The 22345-nt window shown below is 38.7% G+C and overlaps 1 protein-coding gene across 6 annotated transcripts; it reads right to left on the reverse strand.

The window, feature by feature from the left end:
- Nucleotides 1-236: 236 nt before the first annotated feature.
- On the reverse strand, nt 237-21950 carry pdzd11 (PDZ domain containing 11). 6 transcript variants are annotated; one of them, XM_069893044.1, is made up of 8 exons: nt 21517-21950; nt 16792-16935; nt 14532-14615; nt 13464-13520; nt 12214-12312; nt 11505-11565; nt 11134-11235; nt 237-633 (listed from the first exon to the last, which is right to left on the reverse strand). In XM_069893044.1, exons 2-8 carry the CDS (start codon nt 16900-16902, stop codon nt 599-601), a joined length of 549 nt encoding a protein of 182 aa, XP_069749145.1. In that variant the 5' UTR covers nt 16903-16935; nt 21517-21950; the 3' UTR covers nt 237-598. The 6 variants fall into 6 exon arrangements, with proteins under 6 accessions (XP_069749145.1, XP_069749141.1, XP_069749143.1 ...); XM_069893040.1 differs by having other exon boundaries at nt 21511-21946; XM_069893042.1 differs by lacking the exon at nt 21517-21950 and adding an exon at nt 21358-21504.
- Nucleotides 21951-22345: the final 395 nt, after the last annotated feature.

A 22345-nucleotide genomic window follows, 5' to 3' on the forward strand; every position in this document is an offset into this window, starting at 1 on the left:
ATCTAATTTAGACATAAGCCATTCTTTTCTGACTTGAAATTCAGGTTTTCATTCATTCTCCTTAGCCTAGAATCAAAGCAAGTTTGTTGCAGAAATGTAGATGTTTTCTTTAATATCATTTGACATTGGGAGATAATTGGATAATTTAAATGCAAGTGATAACAATGGAATAATAAAGCTTATTTCCAAAACATAATCATGCAGCTGGGCTGAAGTGATGACTTTTGAACTGATGCTTTGTTTCAAATACTCTAATTCTATCATTAGTTTTTATTCTGATTATTTGTTATAGAAAACAGGCCAAATCCAATATCCATTACAAAAGATTGATCCAGTGCAAGTTGTTTAAACATTGTCTTGTAGCTACTCATTAGGGTTAGAGACTGTTTACCAAGTTCTTTTACATGATGGCTAGTTTCCAAGTGTTGGTCTAATGTACTACATACTAAAAGAAACATGTTTATCAAACATTTGCTCTTCAATAAATACCTCATTTCAGAATCCCATATTGCTTCAGTTGTAATCAGTTAAGCAGATGTGAAATGGGTATCTAATTTCTACGGTGTAGTAATCCTATTGCTTGGAGATCAGTAGACTCTTAATGCACTGTCCTTTCCTTCTGCCTTTGAAAGTCTGAAAGAAAGGGCCAAAAATGATGATCCAACATTGAATGCCACTTACTTTCTGAATTAAATGCAAAAACTATATGCTACACAGTAATTATTACTTGCTTATTCAAATAACTCTTTCTGTGATGTGATTCAAGTCATTCATGTCTTAGGCTGATGATCAAAATAAATCAGAAAATTTGAAATGATTGAAATACCCATGCCCAGCAAGCCCCTTGTGTGCCCTTTCATTCCATGAGATTAATTAGTTTCTAGAAATATAATGCCGCCTTGTTAACCCAACTGTCTGAATTTGAGAAAGCTAACAATGGTTTTACAATTTCGTGATCAAACTCCATTTGAATATTGGCATATCATTTCAAGGTACATCCAGTATTAAGAATAGCAGTAATAGGTTACATTTTTGACCCCCAATAAAGTCACAATTATTTCTAAAGATGAAATTCATTCAATCTTTTGTAATGGATATGAGGAGGACACTAACGGATTTGTGGATCATTGGGATCTCTTCTGAGAGAGACAAAATCCGAGCAGACAGGTTAACGAGAGAGACTGAGCAGGATTTAAACTGGTGAGGCATGGGGATGAGAACCAGTGTTAGATTGGATACTGTAGCAGTTAGTGCAATGCTTGATGTTTTGTGTATTAAGATTGAAGCACAGGTAATGGATGGAGATTTACTGCACTCAGATGGGTAGAAATTAAGAATAAGGGCAATGAAAGTAGCATGGATCAGTGCATAGAACAGCAATGTTGTGGTCATTTAAGACTTGGCTGATGCATGTTTTGGGCTTTAGAAGGTTCAAGAGATAGATAGGGAGAATATGGGATCAAGAATAATATCACATCTGAGGAGTCATATGACAGAGTAGTGGCCAGTAAGAGAATACCAGCCCTCTCCAGAAAAGAAATAAAGTGAAGAAAACACAAATGTAAGAAAATGGCACGCAAGAAGGAAAAAGCAAAAACAACGGTGAAAAGATGCCAGAAGAGAAAGAAGGCCTTACCTGCATGAAGAGGCAGGGTACCGCCATGGAGAGAGGAGCCCACTCCCTGAGGTTAGTGGCGACCCCCGCAGAGTCGTGACCTCCTGACTGCAAAAATGGCTCTGAGCCAACACAATGCACACACTGAGGAACAGAAAAAGACCGACAGGAGGGGGGCCCAGCTGTGGAGTGAACTTGCACAGCGTGACCAGCTGAGAGATGCCCAACAGCAGGGCTCTCAGCTGGAAGAGGAAAGCAATAGGAAAGGGAGTGATAAAGAAAAACAGCAACAGGAAACCCAAAAGATAACCAGCCCAGAAGAGGCCCAACAACAAGCTATGCAAAAAAAAACACCCAACAAACTGAGGCAAGCAGCTCAGCAAGAAAGTCAGAAGAGAGACAGATACAAGGAAGAGAAGACACAAACACAAGTGCAGACACAGAAGAAAGCTCTGCACAGAGGAATAGAAGGTAAAATAGACAGTATATAGATTTTAAAAAATTTCAAGAACAAATGAAAGCATTAAAAGAATGGTTGACATTAGAATTTAGTGAAATGAAAAGTACAGAAGAAAAAGGGAAAAGATTAGAAAATGTGGAAGGACGAGAAATGGAAGTGAATGACTTAAGAAGAAAATTGGAAGGCAGTGACAAAAAAATTAGAGTCAAGAGTTGTTAGCTCAGAAGATTGATATAATGGAAAAGTATAGTAGTCAAAAATATGAAAGAATTTATAAAAGAATGGATCCCAGAAATGGAAAGGGCACACACAGAACACTAGCCCCAAAACCAGTCACAACAAAAACCAAGGTCCGTTTTAGTAGAATTTCTGACATACACAACAAGAGATAATATATTGGAGAGGGCAAGGAATAAAATTAGAGAAACATTTTTTTACCCAGACATAAGTTTTGAACTCCTAAAGAAGAGGAAGGAGTTTAACACAGCAAAATTGATCCTATGGAAAAAAAAGGATATAAATTGATGTTAAGATATCCAGCTGTGCTTAAAATATTTATCCCGGGGGGGGGGCAAAACAGACGGTTCTCAGATCCGGAGAATGCACGAGAATTTGCAGAACGCCTGCAGGACAGACGGAGAGATGTAACAAGAACGACGACAAACTACATATAAAATGTAAAAATAATGTATAAGTAAGAACTAAAGAAGGGGGGGAAAAAAGGGAAGTAAGGGAGAGGGGGAAAAAGAGAGGGTGAGTTTTGTTAAATGTGAAGATAAGTCTTCTGGAGGCGGTTGGGTGGGAGAGAATAACAGTCACTGCCAAATCAGTTGACGCAAGCAGGTTCGCAATCTGAATGGAGAGGGGAGTTGTGATTGCCCGGCAAGGGACAACTCAGAGTGGGGGGGAGACCCTTTGGGGTTAAGGGAATTTTAGATGTGGGAGGTGAAGTATTATGTTTTAGAAGTTTTGTCATATATTGAATGCAAAAAGGGAAAACTGAGATGAAAATGGGAAAAGTGGTGGTGAGGAAGCAGAAATTAGGTGTAAACAGAGTATGAGATGGCCATGTTCAACTATATGACTAAATATTAATGGAATACATAACCAAATTAAAAGGAAGAAGCTATTTACTGAAAAAAGAAAAAATAGATATAGCATTTGTGCAGGAAATGCATCTAACTGAAGTGGAACACAATAAATTAAGGAGAGACTGGGTAGGGCACGTAACGGCTGCATCATATAATTCAAAATCCAGAGGTATTAGCTATAATAATCAATAAAAATGTACCAATCAAAATAGAGGAGGAAATAATAGATCTAGCAGGGATGTATGTAATGATAAAATGTCAGATATATTCAGAATTCTGGAATTTGGTCAATATATATGCACCTAATGAAGAGGATCGAAAGTTTATGCAAGATTTTTTTCAGATTGTAGATATGCAGGGGAATATATTGATAGGAGGGGATTTTAACCTTAATTTGGACCCAAAGTTGGATAAAACTAGACAAAAGACTAGCAAAAAGAATAAAATGGCCAAATTTATAGTTAAATCAATGCAGGAAATGCAACGTTTGGATATATGGAGGAGGCAGCATCCAAGGGAAAAGGAATACTCAAATTATTCAAGTAGACATAAAACATACCCAAGGATTGATATGTTTTTGTTGTTGGCACATATTCAAGGAGAGTTAGGAAAATGGAATATAAAGCTAGATTGCTATCTGATCATTCACCCCTGTTATTAGCAATAGAACTGGAGGACATCCCACCAAGAACATATAGATGGACATTAAACTCCATGCTACTTAAAAGACAGGAATTTAGAGAATTTATTGAATGCCAAATTAAAATATACTTTGAAATAAATACAGAATTGTGAAAGACAAATTTATATTATGGGATGCAATGAAAGCCTTCATTAGAGGGCAGATAAGTTATGTTACTAAGATGAAAAAGGACTACAATCAGGAAATAGAACAGTTGGAAAGGGAAATAGTAAGTACAGAAAAAGAACTAGCAACGAGGGAAGATGCAACAAAATAAAATACGAAACATTACAAACGTACAAGGTGGAGAAGAGCATAATTAAAATAAAGCAGAAGTATTACGAGCTAGGAGAAAAAACAGAACAAGCTAAAAGAACTGTATTGGTATCAAGGAAAAAGGACAAACAAATTACATATAATCCAACAGAGATTAATGAAAACTTTAAGGAATTCTATGAACGAGGGGAAAGAAGACAAAATAGATGAGTTTTTAACTAAAATTGAACTACTGAAATTCCTGAAACCATTTGAAATAGAGGAAACACAGGATATATTTAAAAAGCTGCCGAACAATAAAACGCCTGGAGAGGATGGACTCCCAATAGAATTCTATAAAACATTTGAAGAGTTATTAATTCCTCCTCTTCTGGAAGTAATGAACCAGATAGAAAAAACACAAAACTTGCCAGATTCATGTAAAACAGCAATAATTACAGTAATACCAAAGATCCACTAACACCAGCAACATATAGACCAATTATCTCCACTTAATTTAGATTGTAAGATAATAGTAAAACTATCAGCAAACAGATTGGCCGAATGTGTACCAAAATTAGTAAAACAAGATCAAACTGGATTTATTAAGAAAAGACGAACAGCAGACAATGTCTGTAAGTTCACTAATTTAATCCATGCAGTACAAGGAAATAAGATACCAACAGTGGCTGTTGCTTTAGACGCAGAAAAAGCCTTTGACAGGATAGAATTGAATTATTTATTCAAAGTATTACAGAGGTTAAACCTACCAGAAAAATATATTAATTGGTTTAAAGCATTATATAAGGGACCATTGGCGAAGGTGACACTAAATGGATATGTATCGAACCAATTTAAATTAAGTAGGTCAACTAGGCAGGGATGTCCACTATATCCTTCACTGTTCGCTTTAGCAATAGAACCATTGGAGGAACTGATAAGAACAGAAAATAAAATAAAAGGGGTAAAAATAAAGGAGAATGAGTATAAAATCAGTTTATTTGCAGATGACATCATAGTATACTTAACAGAACCAGAAATATCAATAAAAAAACTACATAAGAAATTGAAGGAATATGGAGAAATATCGGAGTACAAGATCAATGCAAATAAAAGTGAAGCGATGCCAATGAATGATGCGGATTACACAGAGCTTAAAAAAGAATCACCATTTAAATGGCAAACACAAGTAATCCGATACCTAGGTATTAGATTAGGTAATAATTTAGGCCACCTATACAAATTAAATTATCAGCCATTAATGAAGAAATTACAGGATGACTTGGAACATTGGAAAGAATTGCCACTAACATTGATAGGGAGGGTAAATTGCATTAAAATGAATGTCTTCCCATGGATACAATACCTATTTCAATTGTTACCAATTTCCTTAACAGAGAAATTCTTCAATGAACTAAAGAGTATAAGGAAATTCTTATGGAAAGGGGGGAAAACAGAGGATAGCGCTAGATAAATTAACAGAGTGGTACAAACAAGATGGTTTGCAGCTACCAAACTTAAAAAATTATTATAGAGCAGCACAATTAAGGTATCTATCAGATTTTTAACAAACAAAGGAAAATCCAGATTGGACCAAGATAGAGCTAGGTAAAATAGGGGAGAAGGTACCAGAACATATACTTTATAAGTGGGATGAAAACATGGTGCAATATAAAAGTTCACCAGTACTGCATCATTTACTCAACATATGGAAGAAGATTCACGTAGAAAAGAAAAAAAACAAATTACCAACTACCAAAATTATTATTGTTGCAAAATCAACTAATCCCTTTCACAATAGTTAACCTTTCCTTTAAAGAATGGGAGAAAAAAGGAATTAAAAGAATAGAAAATTGTTTTATGGGAAATAATTTATTAACATTTGAACAAATGAAGTACAAAATGGAATAACTCATGGTACAATGTTTGCATACCATCAACTGAAACCCTACCTAAAGGACAAATTGGGAAGAAGACTGAGATTACCAGAAGGAAGCAGCTTTGAATATGTGATTACAGAAAACGATAATAAAAAGATTTATAACAAACATGTACATCAAGCTGCAAGAGAAGGAAAATTATGAAATAAGCTATAAACCCAAACAAAAGTGGGAAAAAGATTTAAACATCAAGATAAAAAATTAAATATGGGAAAAGTTATGCTCTGGATCTATGAAAAATATAATAAACACGAGGTTACGCGTGATACAATATAATTGGTTACACAGGTTATATACCACGCCCCAAAAGTTAAATAAATGGGATCCAATATTATCAGATAGATGTTTTCGCTGTAAGAAGGAAACAGGAACAACAGTACATGGAATTTGGCCATGTAAGAAAGTGAAAAAGTTTTAGGAAGATCTAAATCAGGTATTAAATAAAATCACAAAAAGCAACATACCAAAAAATCCAGAGATCTTTCTTCTAAGTAATATAAGAATTAGGCCTCAAACTGGATGAAGCGCAAAAAAGATTTATTATGATAGCCTTAGCTGTAGCAAAAAAAAATGTATAATGTCAACTTGGAAATCAGAAGAGAGCCTGAGAGTACAGCAATGGTACATAGAAATTAATAAAAGTATTCCATTGGAAAAAAATAACATATAATTAAAAAAATAAAGTCACATTATTTGAACAAATTTGGGAACCATACATGGAACACAACAGAGAGCGCTTACCGTGGACCTCCACCCCCTAAGGATAAAATGATAAGACCAAATGAACTGATCCAGTGTGTAAAAGTAGATGACACAATTTTCTTGTTTATTTTCATTGTGTTATGACATTGTTTAATGGTTTTATTGTATTGTATATGTTGAATGTTTAATGGGTTTTGAGAGAGGGAAGGTAGGGGAAAAAAAAGGGGAGAAAATGCCACTGTGTATATTTAAGAGGGAAATGTTTGTATGTATTTTGATTGATATGGTTCAGTGTGAAAAATTTAAAAAAATATATCACATCTGCAGAAAGGGACTATGTTGTGGAGGTAACATCTACTGAGACAGTATGGGTGGAAGTCATAAATAGGAAGGGAGCTATCATTCCACTGGGGGTGTTCTAACGGCTCCTTGAGGAGCAGGGAAGTAGGCAGATTTTGAAATGGAGCAAAATATGAGGGTTGTTATGGGAGACTTCAACTTCCCTAATATTGACTGCCACTTCCTGAGTGCTTAATGGTTGAATGGGGCAAAATTTGAGTTGAGAGAAAGATTCCTGATATAGTATGTGGACAGGGTGACTAGAGGTCAGGTTACACTGGATCTTGTACTGGGCAACAAACCTGGTCAGGTAACAGAACTCTAGGTGGGCAACCATTTTGGAGACAGTCGACACAACTCTGAAGTTTAGCATAGCTATAGACAAGGATAGGAGCACGCAAAATTAGGAAGTCATTTAAATGGGGGAAAGGCTAATTACAATTGTATAAGGCAGGAACTTGGGAGAGGAAATTGAGAACAGATGTTCTTGGAATCCATAGCAGAAATTTTTTAAAATTTTTTTTATTTTTCACTCTGTGAACCATATCAACCAAAATATATACAAATGTTTCTCATTAAATATACACAGCGGCATTTTCTCCCTTTTTCCCCCCCTTCCCACCCCTCTCCAAAACCAATAAATATTCAACATGTACAATACAATAAAACCATTAAACAATGTCTTCACACAATGAAAAATAAACAAGAAAAATGCATCATCTGTTTTTACACACTGAATCAAATCGTTTTGTCTTATCATTTTAGGGGGTGGAGGTCCGAGGCAAGCTCTCTCTTACGTTCCACGTATGGTTCCCAAATTTTTTCAAATGTGACTTTATTTTTTAAATTGTTATTTTTTCCAATGGAATACATTTATTCATTTCCATGTACCATTGCTGTATTCTCAGGCTCTCTTCCATTTTCCAAGTTAACTATATACTTTTCTGCTACTGCTAAGGCTATCATAATGAATCTTTTTTGCGCTTTATCCAATTTGAGGCCCAATTCATTACTACTTATGTTACTTAAAAGAAAATTCTCTGGATTTTTTTGGAATGTTATTTTTTGTGATTTTATTTAATATCCGATTTAGATCTTCCCAAAACGTATTCACTTTTGTACATGCCCAAATTGTATTTATTGTTGTTCCCATTTCCTTCTTACAGCGAAACCATCTGATAATGTTGGATCCCATTCTTTTAATTTTTGTAATTTGTAACCAATTATACTGTATCATGCATAACCTTGTGTTTATTGTTAACTAATACGGCTACACCTCTAGCTTTTGAATTATATGATGCTGCCGCGACGTTTCCTACCCAGTCTCTCTTTAATTTATATTCCACTTTAGTTAGATGCGTTTCCTGCACAAATGCTATATCTTTTTTTATTTCTTCAGTAAATTTAATAGCCTCTTCCTTTTAATTTGGTTATGTATTCCATTAATGTTTATAGTCATATAGTTCAATGTGGCCATCTTATATCTTGTCCATCCCCCCTTTTCCCATTTTCATCTGTTTTCCCTTTATAAACTCAATGTATGACAACACATTTAAAACATAAAATACTCCAACAATTCCCACACCCAATATTACCTTAACCCCAAATCCCCCCTCCCCCCTGAGTTGCCCCTTATCCCTTGCCGGGCAACCACAACTTCCTTTTCCATTTGGGTTGCGATCTTGGTCTCAAGCGTCAACTGATTTCGCAGTGATGGTTATTCTCTTCCCCCCCCCAACCCCCACAGAAAACACTTTTGTTTTTACACATATAACAAAGCTCTCCCTTTTTCCCCATTACTTCCTTCCTTCCCCCTCTTTCTCTCTTTAATTCTTTACATGTACATTGTTTTTACATCTTTATATATACTTTATCACCTTTTCTTCATTCTTATTACATCTCTCCTTCTATCCTGCAAACGCTCTGCGAATTCTTCTGCTTCTTCCGGATCTGAGAACAGTCTGTTTTGCTCCCCGGGTATAAATATTTTAAGCACGGCTCCACGTCTTAACATGAATTTATAACCTTTATTCCATAGAATCAATTTTGCTGTATTAAACTCTTTTCCTCTTCTTTAAGAGTTCAAAACTTGTGTGGGTAAAAAAAAAATATTTTTTGACCCTTGTATTTCGATGGAATATTCTTTATATTCTATGTTCTTTAACTTTATTCCTTGCCCGCTCTAATATATTTTCTCTTGTCGTATATCTCAAAAATTTTACTAAGATGGATCTTGGTTTTTGATGTCTGCGGTTTCGGAGCTAATGCTCTGTGTGCCCTTTCTATTTCCATTTCTTCCTGCATTTCTGTCATTCCCAGGACCTTCGGGATCCATTCTTTTATAAATTCCTCCACTTCTGTGCCTTCTTCACCCTCCTTCATGCCCACTATTTTTATGTTGTTTCACCTACTATAATTCTCCAACATATCAATTTTCTGAGATAACAACTCTTGTGTCTCTTTATTTTTTTTGTCACTTTCTTCCAATTTTCCTCTTGTCATTTACTTCCATTTCTACAGATTCATGGAGACTTGGTAGAATTAAAACTGTCCTGGCCAGGGGTAGTGTTGGAGGGATATTATTCTGACTGGAGGACTGTGACCAGTGGGGTTTCACACAGATAAGTGTTATACAAATAATCTTGGCAAAAATTTAGATGGGGTGATTAATATATTTGCAGATGACACAAAAATGGGCAGTGGAAGATTCTGCAGATTATAGACGATTTGGAAATATGTGCAAAGAAAGAACACATAGAGTTTAATTCTGACAAGTGACAGGTACTGGTAGTTTGGAAGATCAAATGCAAGGGGAAAGTACACCGTATTCTTGGGACCATTGAAGTGCAAGTTCATAGCTGCCCAAATGTGGCCACACAAATGGATCGGCAGCATAGAGGTATGATATTCTTGCCTTCATCAGTTGGGATTCTGAGTATAAAAGTAGACAAATCTGCACAAAACTTTGCTTAGGCCATATTTAAAATATTCAGTGCTGTTTTAGCTGTTGTATTACAGACAGGATGTGGAGGGGTTGAAGAGGAATTCACTAGGATGTTGCCTGGATTATGGAGAATATCAAGAGGTTGGACAAACTAGGATTGTTTCTCCTGCAGCATTAGAGGAGGGCAACCTAAATGAAGTATATAAAATGATGAGAACCAAAGGGTACTCTTTTTGCCCAGGGTGGAAATGTCAAGCAGTAGTGGGTGCACCTTTAAGGGAGAGGAGTAAAAGTTTAAAAATTTATGAAATGCACTTTTTTTTCTACAGAGTGGCATGTGTCAGAACACGCATTCTCAACCTTCTTCAGCTATAACCCCCCGCCCCCACCTCTGAGGACTCTGCATGGCTTGTAGGTCCACTTCCCTGTGAAGCAGTCAAGTTCTAGTTTCTTTAGTATGTCTCTCTTACTGACTGTGTGTGTGAGGTGAAAGCAAGCAAGGCTTTTATTTAAATGTGCTATAGTCCCTGTTGAGAATGGCTGGTCAAGAACATGCTGCTGGGAAAGTGGTGAAGTAAACACTATTACAACTTTTAAGAGGCACAGGGAGGCTGAGAATAGAAGATGTAGTCCATGTGCAAGGGGATTTGTAGTTTAAATTGGCATCAAGGTCTGCACAGTTATTATGGGCTGCAGGGCCTATTTCCAAATTTAAATTTTTTTTAAATTTAGATAAACAGCATGGTAACAGGCCTTTTCAGCCCATGGGCCCGTACTTCCCAATTGACCTATACCCCTAGTACATTTTGAAGTGTGGGAGGAAACCAGAGCTCTCGGGGGAAAGCCATGCAGACATGTGGGGGGGGGGGGGGGTGAATGTACAAACTCCTTACAGACAGTGCCGGATTGGAACCTCCGTCCCAATCGCTGGCAATGTTGTGCTAAGTGCTATGCTAAACATGCTGTACTGTTCTATGTTCTAAATATGAAACCTTACATACACTTATTGAACTGATTGCGAGGTATAGATTATGACTATTCAATCTATTTTTATGCAGAATATGATTCAAAGGCATTTGGGATTGAAGTAAATTAAGCAATATACCTGTAACAGTAAGTTCTATCCTCCATTTGGGTTGTGTGTTTGTGTGTTTCGAGAGGCTGTGTGTTTTCTCTTTAACTGGATAATCTTCAGGGCTCCAGTTTCCTATAACATCCCAATGATGGATGGTAGATTAAATGGTTATTGTAAATGTTAGTTTAGATTGTCACCTATCAACTAAATCTCCTACCACCAGAGAAAGGTGTTGCAGGGAAATAAACAGAAGAATGGGTTTCATCTGAGAATTTGCACAGACTGGGGGGGGTAAATGATCAGCATGTGATTCACGAGTGAACATGAAATACAATAAAAATATTTTAAAATTTAAAGTTGAATATACCATGTGTTTTGAAAACAATTAGAATTCTACTTACTGTAAGGAAAATAGCGAACCCTCATTATAATCTCTTTGGCAGATTTCAGGATCTCAACAGCCTGTGGAACAGAAAAATAGACCTTGGCACCCAAAAACTCCTTTAAAGGAGAAAATTACATAATTTACTCAGTTTCAATATGGTAAAATTCTGAACCAGAACTATCCAATATTAATACTGCTATCCAAACATTGTTAATATTCTCTAAAAATGTTTCATTTTTTTTCCACAGATGCTATTTCACCTGCCTTTTACCAGCATCTCTTTACATTTTATGACTGTTGGTATGTCTAATTGCATATTAGTTTATCATCTTTATTGATCATTAATCGCCAATTCTCACATTTTAGGCCTTAAATTATTCACAAATGAACAATAACTTTGAAGATCAACAAGATTTTTCATCTTTCAGAATATCTTGCATATATTCGATCCAAGAACTTACCTCAAAATAGACATGTCATATTCAGATACCTGGCACACATCCTGAGTTAGATTGACAAGCTCACCTTTTAGTTCAACAATCACTCAACATCTAGTCTCAAGCAACTGGAGAATTCATTCATCGGGCATCTACAAATCCCCCTAGGTGCTGAATACCAGGGGTTTTACTATATTTTGTTTTGTGTACCAGGCTTCCAATTGTTCACAAAATATGCACTCGTTCTACTCATTTGCTATTGCATATTCTCTCCACTATAGTACTTGCCTTACTATGTTCTATGTCCTGAAAGTCAATGTCATTCACAGCAAGAACCTGATCTCCCTCTTGCAATCCTGCATGATCTGCATCAGAATCAGGAATCACCTGCAACAAAACATAAGTGCTCAAATTTTAACATTAATAAATATAGACAGATGGCACTTAATTAACAAGACTTTACCTACCTAGCCCTCCATGTTGGCTGAAATTTAAATGTGGGACTATATCAACAAATGGACTTCCTCTGCCTCAGTCAGGAATGGTGTACAGAGAAAGTAAGGTTTTTGAGTGCAGTGAATTTCTGTGCTTGCAAAATCAAAAGCAAGTTCCAGGAAATAATATACTTTCTACATTGGAGGCTCATTATCAATAAGTATTTGTGCCAAGTGGAGAACAGGTTGAATTCAAAGAGCCTACTCTAAACAATTCTATTTAAAACCTAGTTGACTATGTCAGATGGTTGCTTAACTAGTCTGTGGGCGAGGCTCTTCAAATTGAGACACCATTCTTAATGTCGTTGTGAGGAGGATTTTGCAAAGTTTGCTGGGCTGTGAGTCTCTGCCATATTGGAATTTAGTGCCTACATCAAGGTTAAGTGGCTAATTTATTCTTTTCTTAATTGAATGCAGTTGCACTGCTTCAATTCAGCAGGTTGCTGCACCAATTGAAAGGCATTAAGCATCAAATACATGGGTGTGAATCTTGAGGCCAGGTCAGCTCAGGACCATGTAATTCTTGAAGAATGTTAGTGATGCCCCATCAATCACTCAGGAGACTATTGTGGAGAAACCAATAGGCTTTAATTCACTTGAGAACACCATCATCCTTACTGTTTGACTGTCCTGCACTGAATTGCAGGGGATTGTAGGGAGGGGCCTCAGGTACAACCAGCCAATAGGCATACTTGACCAGATAATTATACAGTACAGTGGTTTACCACAATTCACCATACGAGTTCTTGCAATAGGCAGTTATCATTACCAAAACAAATTTGTGTTTTTTTGAATTTTGACATGCTCTCTCATTATTTCCTATCAGGGTATCATTGTACAGCCAAGTGAATGATCAATTAAGGTTGTGGCTAAAGAATTGAGTGCTGAGTGCCCATAATCACTCAGAGTCAAATTGAGATGGTGTAAGTTGCTTTCTCAATAGATTCTAGAAGGCAGATCACAAAGCAATCTTTCGTTCTTGCTCCCAAATTTAAACTTGGAAGCAGCTCACTAAGACAGAAGAGTTGAGCTAAAAATAACAACCTTTGAGATGAAGATGCCAAGTTGTGAAGCCTTGCCCCCTCGGATGTTGAATCCAAGCTGCAGGAAACAGGGATGCAAGTTAGAGGAACATCAGAACTGCACTATTTCTATGACAACACAAAGTATCCCTTTATATGAAATTGTTCTGAATTAGACCATTTTAAACAGTTGATACATTTCTGCAATTAGTTTAAGAACTCAGGTTCATGTGACAAGACCAGAAGTGAAACATTTTTATAGATTCCCTCAACCTTTGAACAACTTAGTTATAAAGTAACATTACATCCCCACCCCATCCATTTACTTGCTCCAAGTCAATTTGACAACTTGGGTGCATGAAAATAATTTTCTAATAACAATGTAAAATGCTGAAGGCACTCAGCAGATCATACAGCATCCATAGGAGGTAATGATAAATATCCAACATTTCAGGCCTGACCCTCTTCTTCAAGATAGGAACAAAAAGCAGGCAGATGTCTGAATAAAAATGCTGGGGGAGGAAGGAGGAAAGGGCAGGAAGAGAAGCACAGGCTAACAGCCAAAAAGCTATAATTGGACATGGATGGAAGGGCAGGAGGAAAGGTAAGAACTGACTGGGGGTAAGGGATGGCTCTGTGAGTGCAGATCTGGGTGAAAGAAGAAAGAAGAAAAGTAAAAGAGCGAGACAAATCTAGACAAGATGAGACATGGGGAGGGGGAGGGGGTGGGGGTCGAACAGAAATTGGAGAACTGGACATTAATGCCACCTGGTTGGAGGACGCAGAGATGGAATATTTTGCTGCACAGGAATACTGCTGAGATGAATTCAGTGACAAATTAATTGGATTTAAAGCCACGAATCAAATGATTACTACCCCAAACTAATTTTACACTGGACCCTGAGTCTGATAAATAAAAAAGCTTCAATTGCATCAAAGCACCCAAAGTTCTCATGCTACGTTATTGCTTAAGCCACAGTAGCACTGGACATGGGATGGTTTTGTGGACAATTCTTGCAATTTAAATTTCAGAACCAGTTGAGAATGCCACTTTAATGAATTTGTTTCCTTGAATAGAAAAGTTTATTACCTGAGCCCCAGAGGGTTTCTGCAGCTGGATGGTTCGAGGCAAAAATTGGGTCAGCTCATTGTTGTAGTCAGAGTGATGTAACCTCTGAAGAAATCAAAATTAGTTTCAAAATATTATTCAATACATCATTTCATATTTATTTGCTGAAAAATTCAAGTCCTCTGATGCTGCAGTCTCATTGCGCAGAGTAGAGAGGATACAATTGTCAGACCCACAGCTATCAAATACCTCACTGAAATGCTCATTTTGTTGTTAATCTATTGCTACATTTATTTTGCAAATACAATATTTAAAGTTATAATGCTGGTTATAATATTTACACACATTTTACATCAAAGACTAAGAAATTCTGTTGATTACCATCTTAGAGAACTACCCTTTTATGAAAGTAAATGTCAGAATGCAATTTAATACAGTACTTCAGAAAAGGCAAACAGCGAGTGAGAATACAGTAAATAAAATAAGATTGGGCACTTTTTTCCAATGAGACTTTAGAACATCCTAGAACCCTTATGTATCAACATTGTAATTTTTTCATATGACAAATTTCAGAATATAGAGTACATCAGGCACAAGGACAATCTGGCCAACCAACAGCTCCAGTTGAGTGTAATCAAGGCCTCAATGCTCGGGATGTTGGTCCGTAAGAGAATGCTGCCAGTGATTTGCCTGTTCTTCTAGTGGTTTTGGAGACAACATTGATATTATCTTGAGTTACCTTGGTGCCTACTAAAATTAGTCAGTATCTCAGAAACACACAAGGTTCATAGCTGCCTGGTAGACAATGAGTTTTATGTCAGATTGAGATCTTTATAATTAAACAGCATTTTCTCAGTCTCTTAAAGGCCAAGCTGAAGATTGCGGTGAATTTCAATACTGATGTCTGCCTTTGTTGGGAATTGGCTTGAGAGATGGGTGGTGATCCACACCTTCCAGGGGTTTATCATTAACCTTTATTGTTGGGAGGCAATATTGTAGTGGGGTCAGATTGGGAGAGATCTTGCTGATACTGAGTGCAAGATTCATCCTCTCATATGCTTCAGCAAATTAATTGACAACTATTTGGAGCTTGCCATTCATGTCTGAAAAAACAATTCAATAACCGAGTCTGCTTTTGAGTGAAGGTACAATAGGTTGAAGAGTTTCTATTAGTCCTGTGAACCAGCTTCACTCCACTGGGGAGATTGTTGGAAGTTAAAAATATGGCAACAAGAAAATTTTCCAATATCTGGGCAATGATACAGACATGCTTGAAGTGAGTCTACACTTCCTCTTGAGGATGCTGTCATGAAGCAAATACAAAACAGAGGCAATTTTTTTTAATGCATGGAGACATACCAAGCATCTTTAGCCTTCTATGGAAGTAGAGACATTGATATGCTTTCTTGACCATCACATCAATGTGGTTGGACCGGATCAGGTCTCTGGAAATATTTACTCCCAAGAACTTAAAGCAATTTACTGTTTTCACTTCAGTGCCATTGATGTGGACAGGGAAGTGGGTGCAACCCCCTGGTCAAATGATCAGTTCCTTTGCTTAATAACATTGAAGGAGTAGTTATCATCTTGGACCACTTGTCTTTCAATCTTCTTCCTGTGTTCCAACTGCCATTTGACTGTAGTGTTGTCAGTTAATTTAAAAATGGAGTTGGAGTGCTACTTGGCCATGCAGTCATAAATAGGGTCAGGTGTTTGAAAAGACCCTGGAGCATGTTCATGATTGGGGAACCTGCACGCACAAGTGTAGCCAGAGAGGGAGGGTATCTGTATTTGAGAGGGCCAGGTAGGGTGTGAATGGTCATAGGGAAGGGGAAAAACAGGAGAGAGTATGCAAGGAGATGGCAGCGGATGAGAACCTTAGTCAACTCGCATGCAAATTGAGCAGAGTCTGGTCTCCACCACTTGGACCCTTGCCACTACATCATGGCCTTAATATGTCCAACTGCTAACCCACCCAAAATAAACGACACAGATGCATATTTAAAACCTTGAATGTCAGGACCTTTCCTGAGATTCAGAGCTACACATTAACAATGCTCTGCTTTCTTAAGAAATGCAAGATGCTTCAACAATGACATCAACTCCTCCCTGAATGAGCTACAATGAGCAAAAGGTAATAACATGAGCTGGTCTGGTGTCTCAGCAACTTCCCCTTTTACAAATAGGTCTGCAATCTAAGAACCACAGATGATAGATACTTTTACCACAAGGTCAACTGCACAGTTTAACAGAGAAAGTAATCTGTATAAACAACCGTTACCTCATGCGGTGGAATCCAGGGAGGAGGATTCTCATACGGTGGCAAAAACACTACTGGATACTGATAGTCATCATAAGCACCTTTTGGGTCCACATATACACGATTTGACATTGGTCTATAATTTCAGAAATAATCCAGTAAACTCTGTAATTACAAGGTTGTAATCTGAAGTGAGAAGCCATGAAAACACTCTTCAATTGATAAAAACAAATAACAAAGGCCAGCCACCCATTTCAATTTAATTATTCAGAAAGAGGCATAGACCAATTATTGCAGCATCGATCTGTCTCTCAGTCATTCTAAAGTTTCTGGTTCCAATGTCCTTTTATAGGAATGACATCAAATCGGTTGTATATCTAACTTGTTACTTTAAAGTAGACTCCTGTCTTTTTTTAAATTTAACTTGGAATTAGTCTCTTAATGTTTTTTTCCCCTATATAATGTTTAACTATATGGTTAAGTCTGACCGACACTTATTTAAAGTTGCACATCAGAGTAGTGTGAGCTGCCTCAACAACTACCGCCTAGTAGCACTAACTCCTACCGTGATGAAATGCTTTGAGAGGGTGGTCATAGTTCAGAATTAGCACGTACCTAAGCAAAGATCTGGACCCACTGCAATTGACCCATCGTCACAATCGCTCCACAGCTGATGCAGTATCGCTGGCTCTCCACTCAGCTCTGGATCACCTCAAAAACAGCAATTCATACATACGGCTGCACTTCATCGACTCAAGCTCGGCCTTCAATACCATTATTCCCTCAGTGCTGGTCAAGAAGCTATGAACTCTAGGCCTCAGTACCACCACCTGGCAATGGATCCTTGTCTTTCTCATCAAAAGACCACAGTCAGTATGAGTTGGAAACAATGTCTCCTCCTCACTGATTATCAACTCAAGTGCACCCCCAGGCTGTGTGCTTAGCCCATTGCTCTACTTGTTATACACCCATGTCTGTACGGCCAGGCACAATTCCAATGCCATCTACAAGTTTGCCGATGACACCACAGTTGACGGCAGAATCACAAACGGCAATGAATAAGCGTACAGGAGGGAGATAGATCAGCTTATTGAATGGTGCAACGACAACAACCTTGAGCTCAATGTCAGTAAAGCCAAGGAGATGATTGTGGACTTCAGGAGGAAGTCAGGGGAACACGACCCAGTCCTCATCGAGGGCTCAGTAGCGGAGAGAGTCAAGAACTTCAAATTCCTGGGTGTGAACATCTCTGAGGATCTGTCCTGAAGCCTCCGTGCTGATGCAATCACAAAGAAAGCTCGCCAGTGGCTATATTTTGTGACGTGTCTGAGGAGATTTGGTATGCCACCAAAGACTCTTGTAAACCTCTACAGGTGTACCAATGAGAGCATTCTGGCTGGTTGCATCACTGCCTGATACGGAGGCGCCAACTCTCAGGCCAATAATAAACTCCAGAGGGTTGTTAACTCAGCCTGCGACATCACAGGCACCAGCCTTCACTCCAACACGGACATCGAAATGAGGTGGTACTTTAAAAAAGCAACCTCTATCCTCAAACATCCCCATCACCCAGGCCATGCCCTCTACATTCTGCTACCATCTGTGAAAAAGTACAGGAGCCTAAGGACAAGCATTCAATGGCACAAGGACAGCTTCTTGTTCAGATTCCTGAATAACCAAAGACACGCTTACTTTTTGTGCACTCGTATTTTAATTTTTTTTGTAATGAGCAAGATGGTTATAATATAAATGTTTGCTCTATGATTCTGCTGCTAAAAAAACAAATTTCATGACTTGCTCATGACAATAAATTCTGATTCTGATTCAGAAAGGGACACACTATAATTTCTGTAAAATACAAGCATTAAATGGACCATTTCAAAAAAATGGCAGAGCTGCTGTAATACCGCTGCTGCTCGTGCGAACCCAGGGAGAGGCCAGCGGAGACACAGCACTCCCTTGCGGGGTCCTGCCACCCAGTTCTACTGCCGATGGCTCTATACAGGCTTTAATTGGACTGTGAGAGGAGCTGATGGTGTTTTATTTAAAATCCTGCAACCATGAGATCTGGGCCCAACATGGCAGCACCTGCGATCGGGAGTGGCCTGGAGGGATTGCAGACTCTGGGGAGACAGCGGACTGGCGCAGGGCACCAGTAATGGGGAGGACACCCCACCTGTTGAGTAGAAGCAGAGGAGATGGTGGACAAGCAATGGACTCTATGGCTGAAGGACGTACACAGGCGGTGAGCTATTAGTGATCTGCAGCGATGAATGCACATTTTCTGTGGGCTTCTAGGAAATTGTGGTCAAAGGACACAAACAATTTTGCAGCCTGCTTGAGACCGACTCATGAGAACCATGAATCGGAAGTAGATTCAAGAGGACGCTGAGGGGCAAAGAGGCCTCCCAAAGAGTTCTGGGCATGGAAAGCTTTCTCATCACGCTGGAGGTTTGAATCTGGTCTCAGGTTGCCAATGGTTTGAACTGAACTGGAGTTTTGTGCAGCTGCAGAAACTGAGGGAGCTCTGGAGATGAATCCACAGACACTCAGTGCGTCTGAGGAACTCACCTTTGCTTTTCTTTCTCTGACTACAAGGGTTGCTGGGCAATGCTAATGGCAAATCTTTGACTGCCTTATAGCAAACTAAATACTACATTTCTCTTTCATTACATGAAGTAAATTGTATCTTATCAATAACTTGGTAAAATTGTGGTATTTCTGAACTGCCTTGATGAAAATAAGCATTTTCAATACAGTTCTCACCTCGCTATACCAGATATCAAGACATAAAATCAAAGATAATGACACCCATTTTGAAATTTTTTAGATGACATTCCTGTTTTTTTAATACTCAAACTCTATTTTCCACCACCTGTACAATTGTTTCCATCAAACCATTTACAGCTTCCATTTTACAAGATATTCACTATTGTCTAATGCTGGGACTTTAATCAGCAATTGGTTAATCATTTGCCACTTCTTTCACTTTCAGAGTCTCCTCAAGGCAAATAACTAGAATTCAGTGCATTTTGTGTACGATGAATAGAATCCAAATTTTTCAATTTTAATGACTGAAACTGACAACCAGAATTGCTGAAAATATAGTTAGTGTGGAAATAGCAAAAATCTCAATGATTCACTGCCCACCCACCTCCTGCACTCTTGAGCAGCTTCTCCATTAAAATCAGTGACAAAAAAAAAAATCAGGTATAAATAGATCAGTAAAATAAACCTCATGCAGCACAGCTCAAGAATAGTTCAATTTAGCTGTGATTATTGCTTTAGAAATTATCTGGTTGTTAAAAACTAACATGCCCACATGGTCACAATTCCTCAAAAATATTTTTATAAATTACATCTTTTTTTAATGGTTGCAATATTTCATTCTCCTTGTCAATCTTGTGCATGTCTTTATACTTTGCTATGTCAAAGTTTAAAATATTAACTAAAAATTATGCTCTTAGCTTCCTGTGAAGATTCATGAATGCCTCGGACTATTTCATCAAGTGGATAAAACGTACCGTCTCTAGACGTGAAGAGAACCATTGAACAGTGGTCTAGTAGAAACAAATGGCAATAAAAAGGATGCTTTCTTTGAAGTATGTCATCAAGCATTTATTTTTTCAGCCCTGATTACAATATCAAAACACAAAAGGATTTTCTATTCTATCTTTCTATTCTATTCTCTCTTGAATCGGTTTGTTTTTCTTCCATTGCATTTTGTCTTTGATATGATTGGAGTCTCCCACTAATTGCACATCTATATCAAAACAGGAGTCTTTATTCATCTGTACGGAGGCTCAAATACCAGTAACAAATTTCAGGAGTAAAATATGCGCTGAAGGTACTTTTTTGTAGTAGAGGAATTTCACGGTACATTTAAGAACTATGCGGTCATTTGTCCCCGACAAAAAGTGAGGCTGTACATTCCTCATCCTAGTCACCATCAATCCCCATCCCAGAACCATTCAATTTTCTTTTAACTTTTTTGTAGCAGGTTCTCTATGGTTCCCCAGAGATAAACTCACAAATCTCCATCTATATTGTCAATGGAGTGCAAAGAGGTCCTTTCGCCCAGCACACCCATGACGATCATTTTGCCAATCTACCTGGACATTCATTCAATTTGGCCACTTTTGAAACATATCCTTTTCTGCTTTGCCTCGAGGGAGCCAGCTTTCTCTTGGATTTAAAATGGGAAAAAACATCACCTGCTTTCCCAATTTTCAACGTTTTGTTCCCAGGTCACTGAAGATCGAGTGAAAACAGAATGCTGGAGAAAATCAGGGTACTCTAGCAAAGATAAAGCGACATAACCAACCTTGATGAAGGGCTCAGGCCCTAAACATTGCAATATAAAGTACACTGCTGAACGAGTGAGTTTCTCCAGCATAGTTTTTACTTTAACCACGGGCTCTTCACTGAAGATCAATATGTTTCCATTCTACCTTCAAGAATTGCACTTTTGGCATTTAAATGAACACCAGTGTATTATATAATAGCCCAAGAGCCCTGGAATGAGTTGTGGATTCGACAGCACTGCTTTTCCCACCAATGGCATTTGCAGCAAGAGGAACTTCCTACATGTGTCGAGCCTCTTGTCCCTCATCAAGAACTCTCCTCCGCCCACGACGGAACTTCCTGCAACACCCCCGCGGATGAGGTTCCGCAGCTCGAGCCGAGACGGTCGCGGGATCGCTCCCCGACGGCCTGAATGCAACAACGCCAAATGTTCACCTTGACCTCGGTCTGATTTCAACGGGAGTTCCCGGACAACTTCCACGGCCAACGCCAACCGACTCCCCTCCCCAACCTGCGTCTGACGTCATCGGTGGCCGATCACGTGACGGGAGGACGGATGACGCCATCCCGTGGCAGGAAGCCCGGGGAGGGGCTGGAGTGAGGTGGTTGAGTTCAGTTTTCCGGCCTCTGCGGCGTTTTGTGTCTCGCCGTTCTCGATTTTGGTGTAAACGGAGCGCTGGAAACGTTTCTCTCTGCGCCGGATCGTGACGAGGCTCGAATGCAACTTCCACTTGGAGACGTCCAGGCGAAATGTTTCCATCAGTCGTCTGCAGGCCCACGGGGGCTCGTCCGCCACTGACTCGGATGCCTTGGTGTCCGCGGCGGAAGGAGAGTCCCGAGAGGGACTACGCGTTTTAATCCCATGTCCAGACACTAGATGGAGGATAATGGACGCTTTGCTCCAAACCTCAGTCAACGTTGACGTGCACTGGCTCAGCCCTGGCTGGCGTGGGGAGAGCATTGGCAGGTCGCAAGGATCAGACTCGGATTGGCTGGTGGGGGGGGGGGGGGGCAGACCTGGATAATAAGACAGCAGGTCACGAAATGGTCTGTGCATTGAACTTGTACTTTTGTGTTCGCAAGGCCCCACCATTGTTAAAATGAGCTTGAACGTGGTGGGTGGGATTTCTTTTTTTTGCAGACCTTCACACTCTCATTCAGGTTTCCTATAACCGACATACGTCAGTGTCAGAATTTATTGTCATGAGCATTTCACAACATTTGATGTTTTGCAACACCCTCCTTGGTGCAAAAGTTGATAAAAAATACA

The sequence above is a fragment of the Narcine bancroftii genome, chromosome 8, assembly GCF_036971445.1.
Source record: "Narcine bancroftii isolate sNarBan1 chromosome 8, sNarBan1.hap1, whole genome shotgun sequence".
Taxonomy (NCBI): domain Eukaryota; kingdom Metazoa; phylum Chordata; class Chondrichthyes; order Torpediniformes; family Narcinidae; genus Narcine; species Narcine bancroftii.

Coding starts and splice junctions, on each gene's coding strand:
- pdzd11 (XM_069893044.1), bottom strand. CDS start 16,902: ATGTCAAATCGTGTATATGTGGACCCAAAAGGTGCTTATGATGACTAT. Junction 12,313..13,463: donor TTGGCATCTTCATCTCAAAG/GTTGTTATTTTT, acceptor GTTTTGTTGCAG/GTGATTCCTGATTCTGATGC. Junction 634..11,133: donor GATAGAACTTACTGTTACAG/GTATATTGCTTA, acceptor CCTTTCTTTCAG/ACTTTCAAAGGCAGAAGGAA.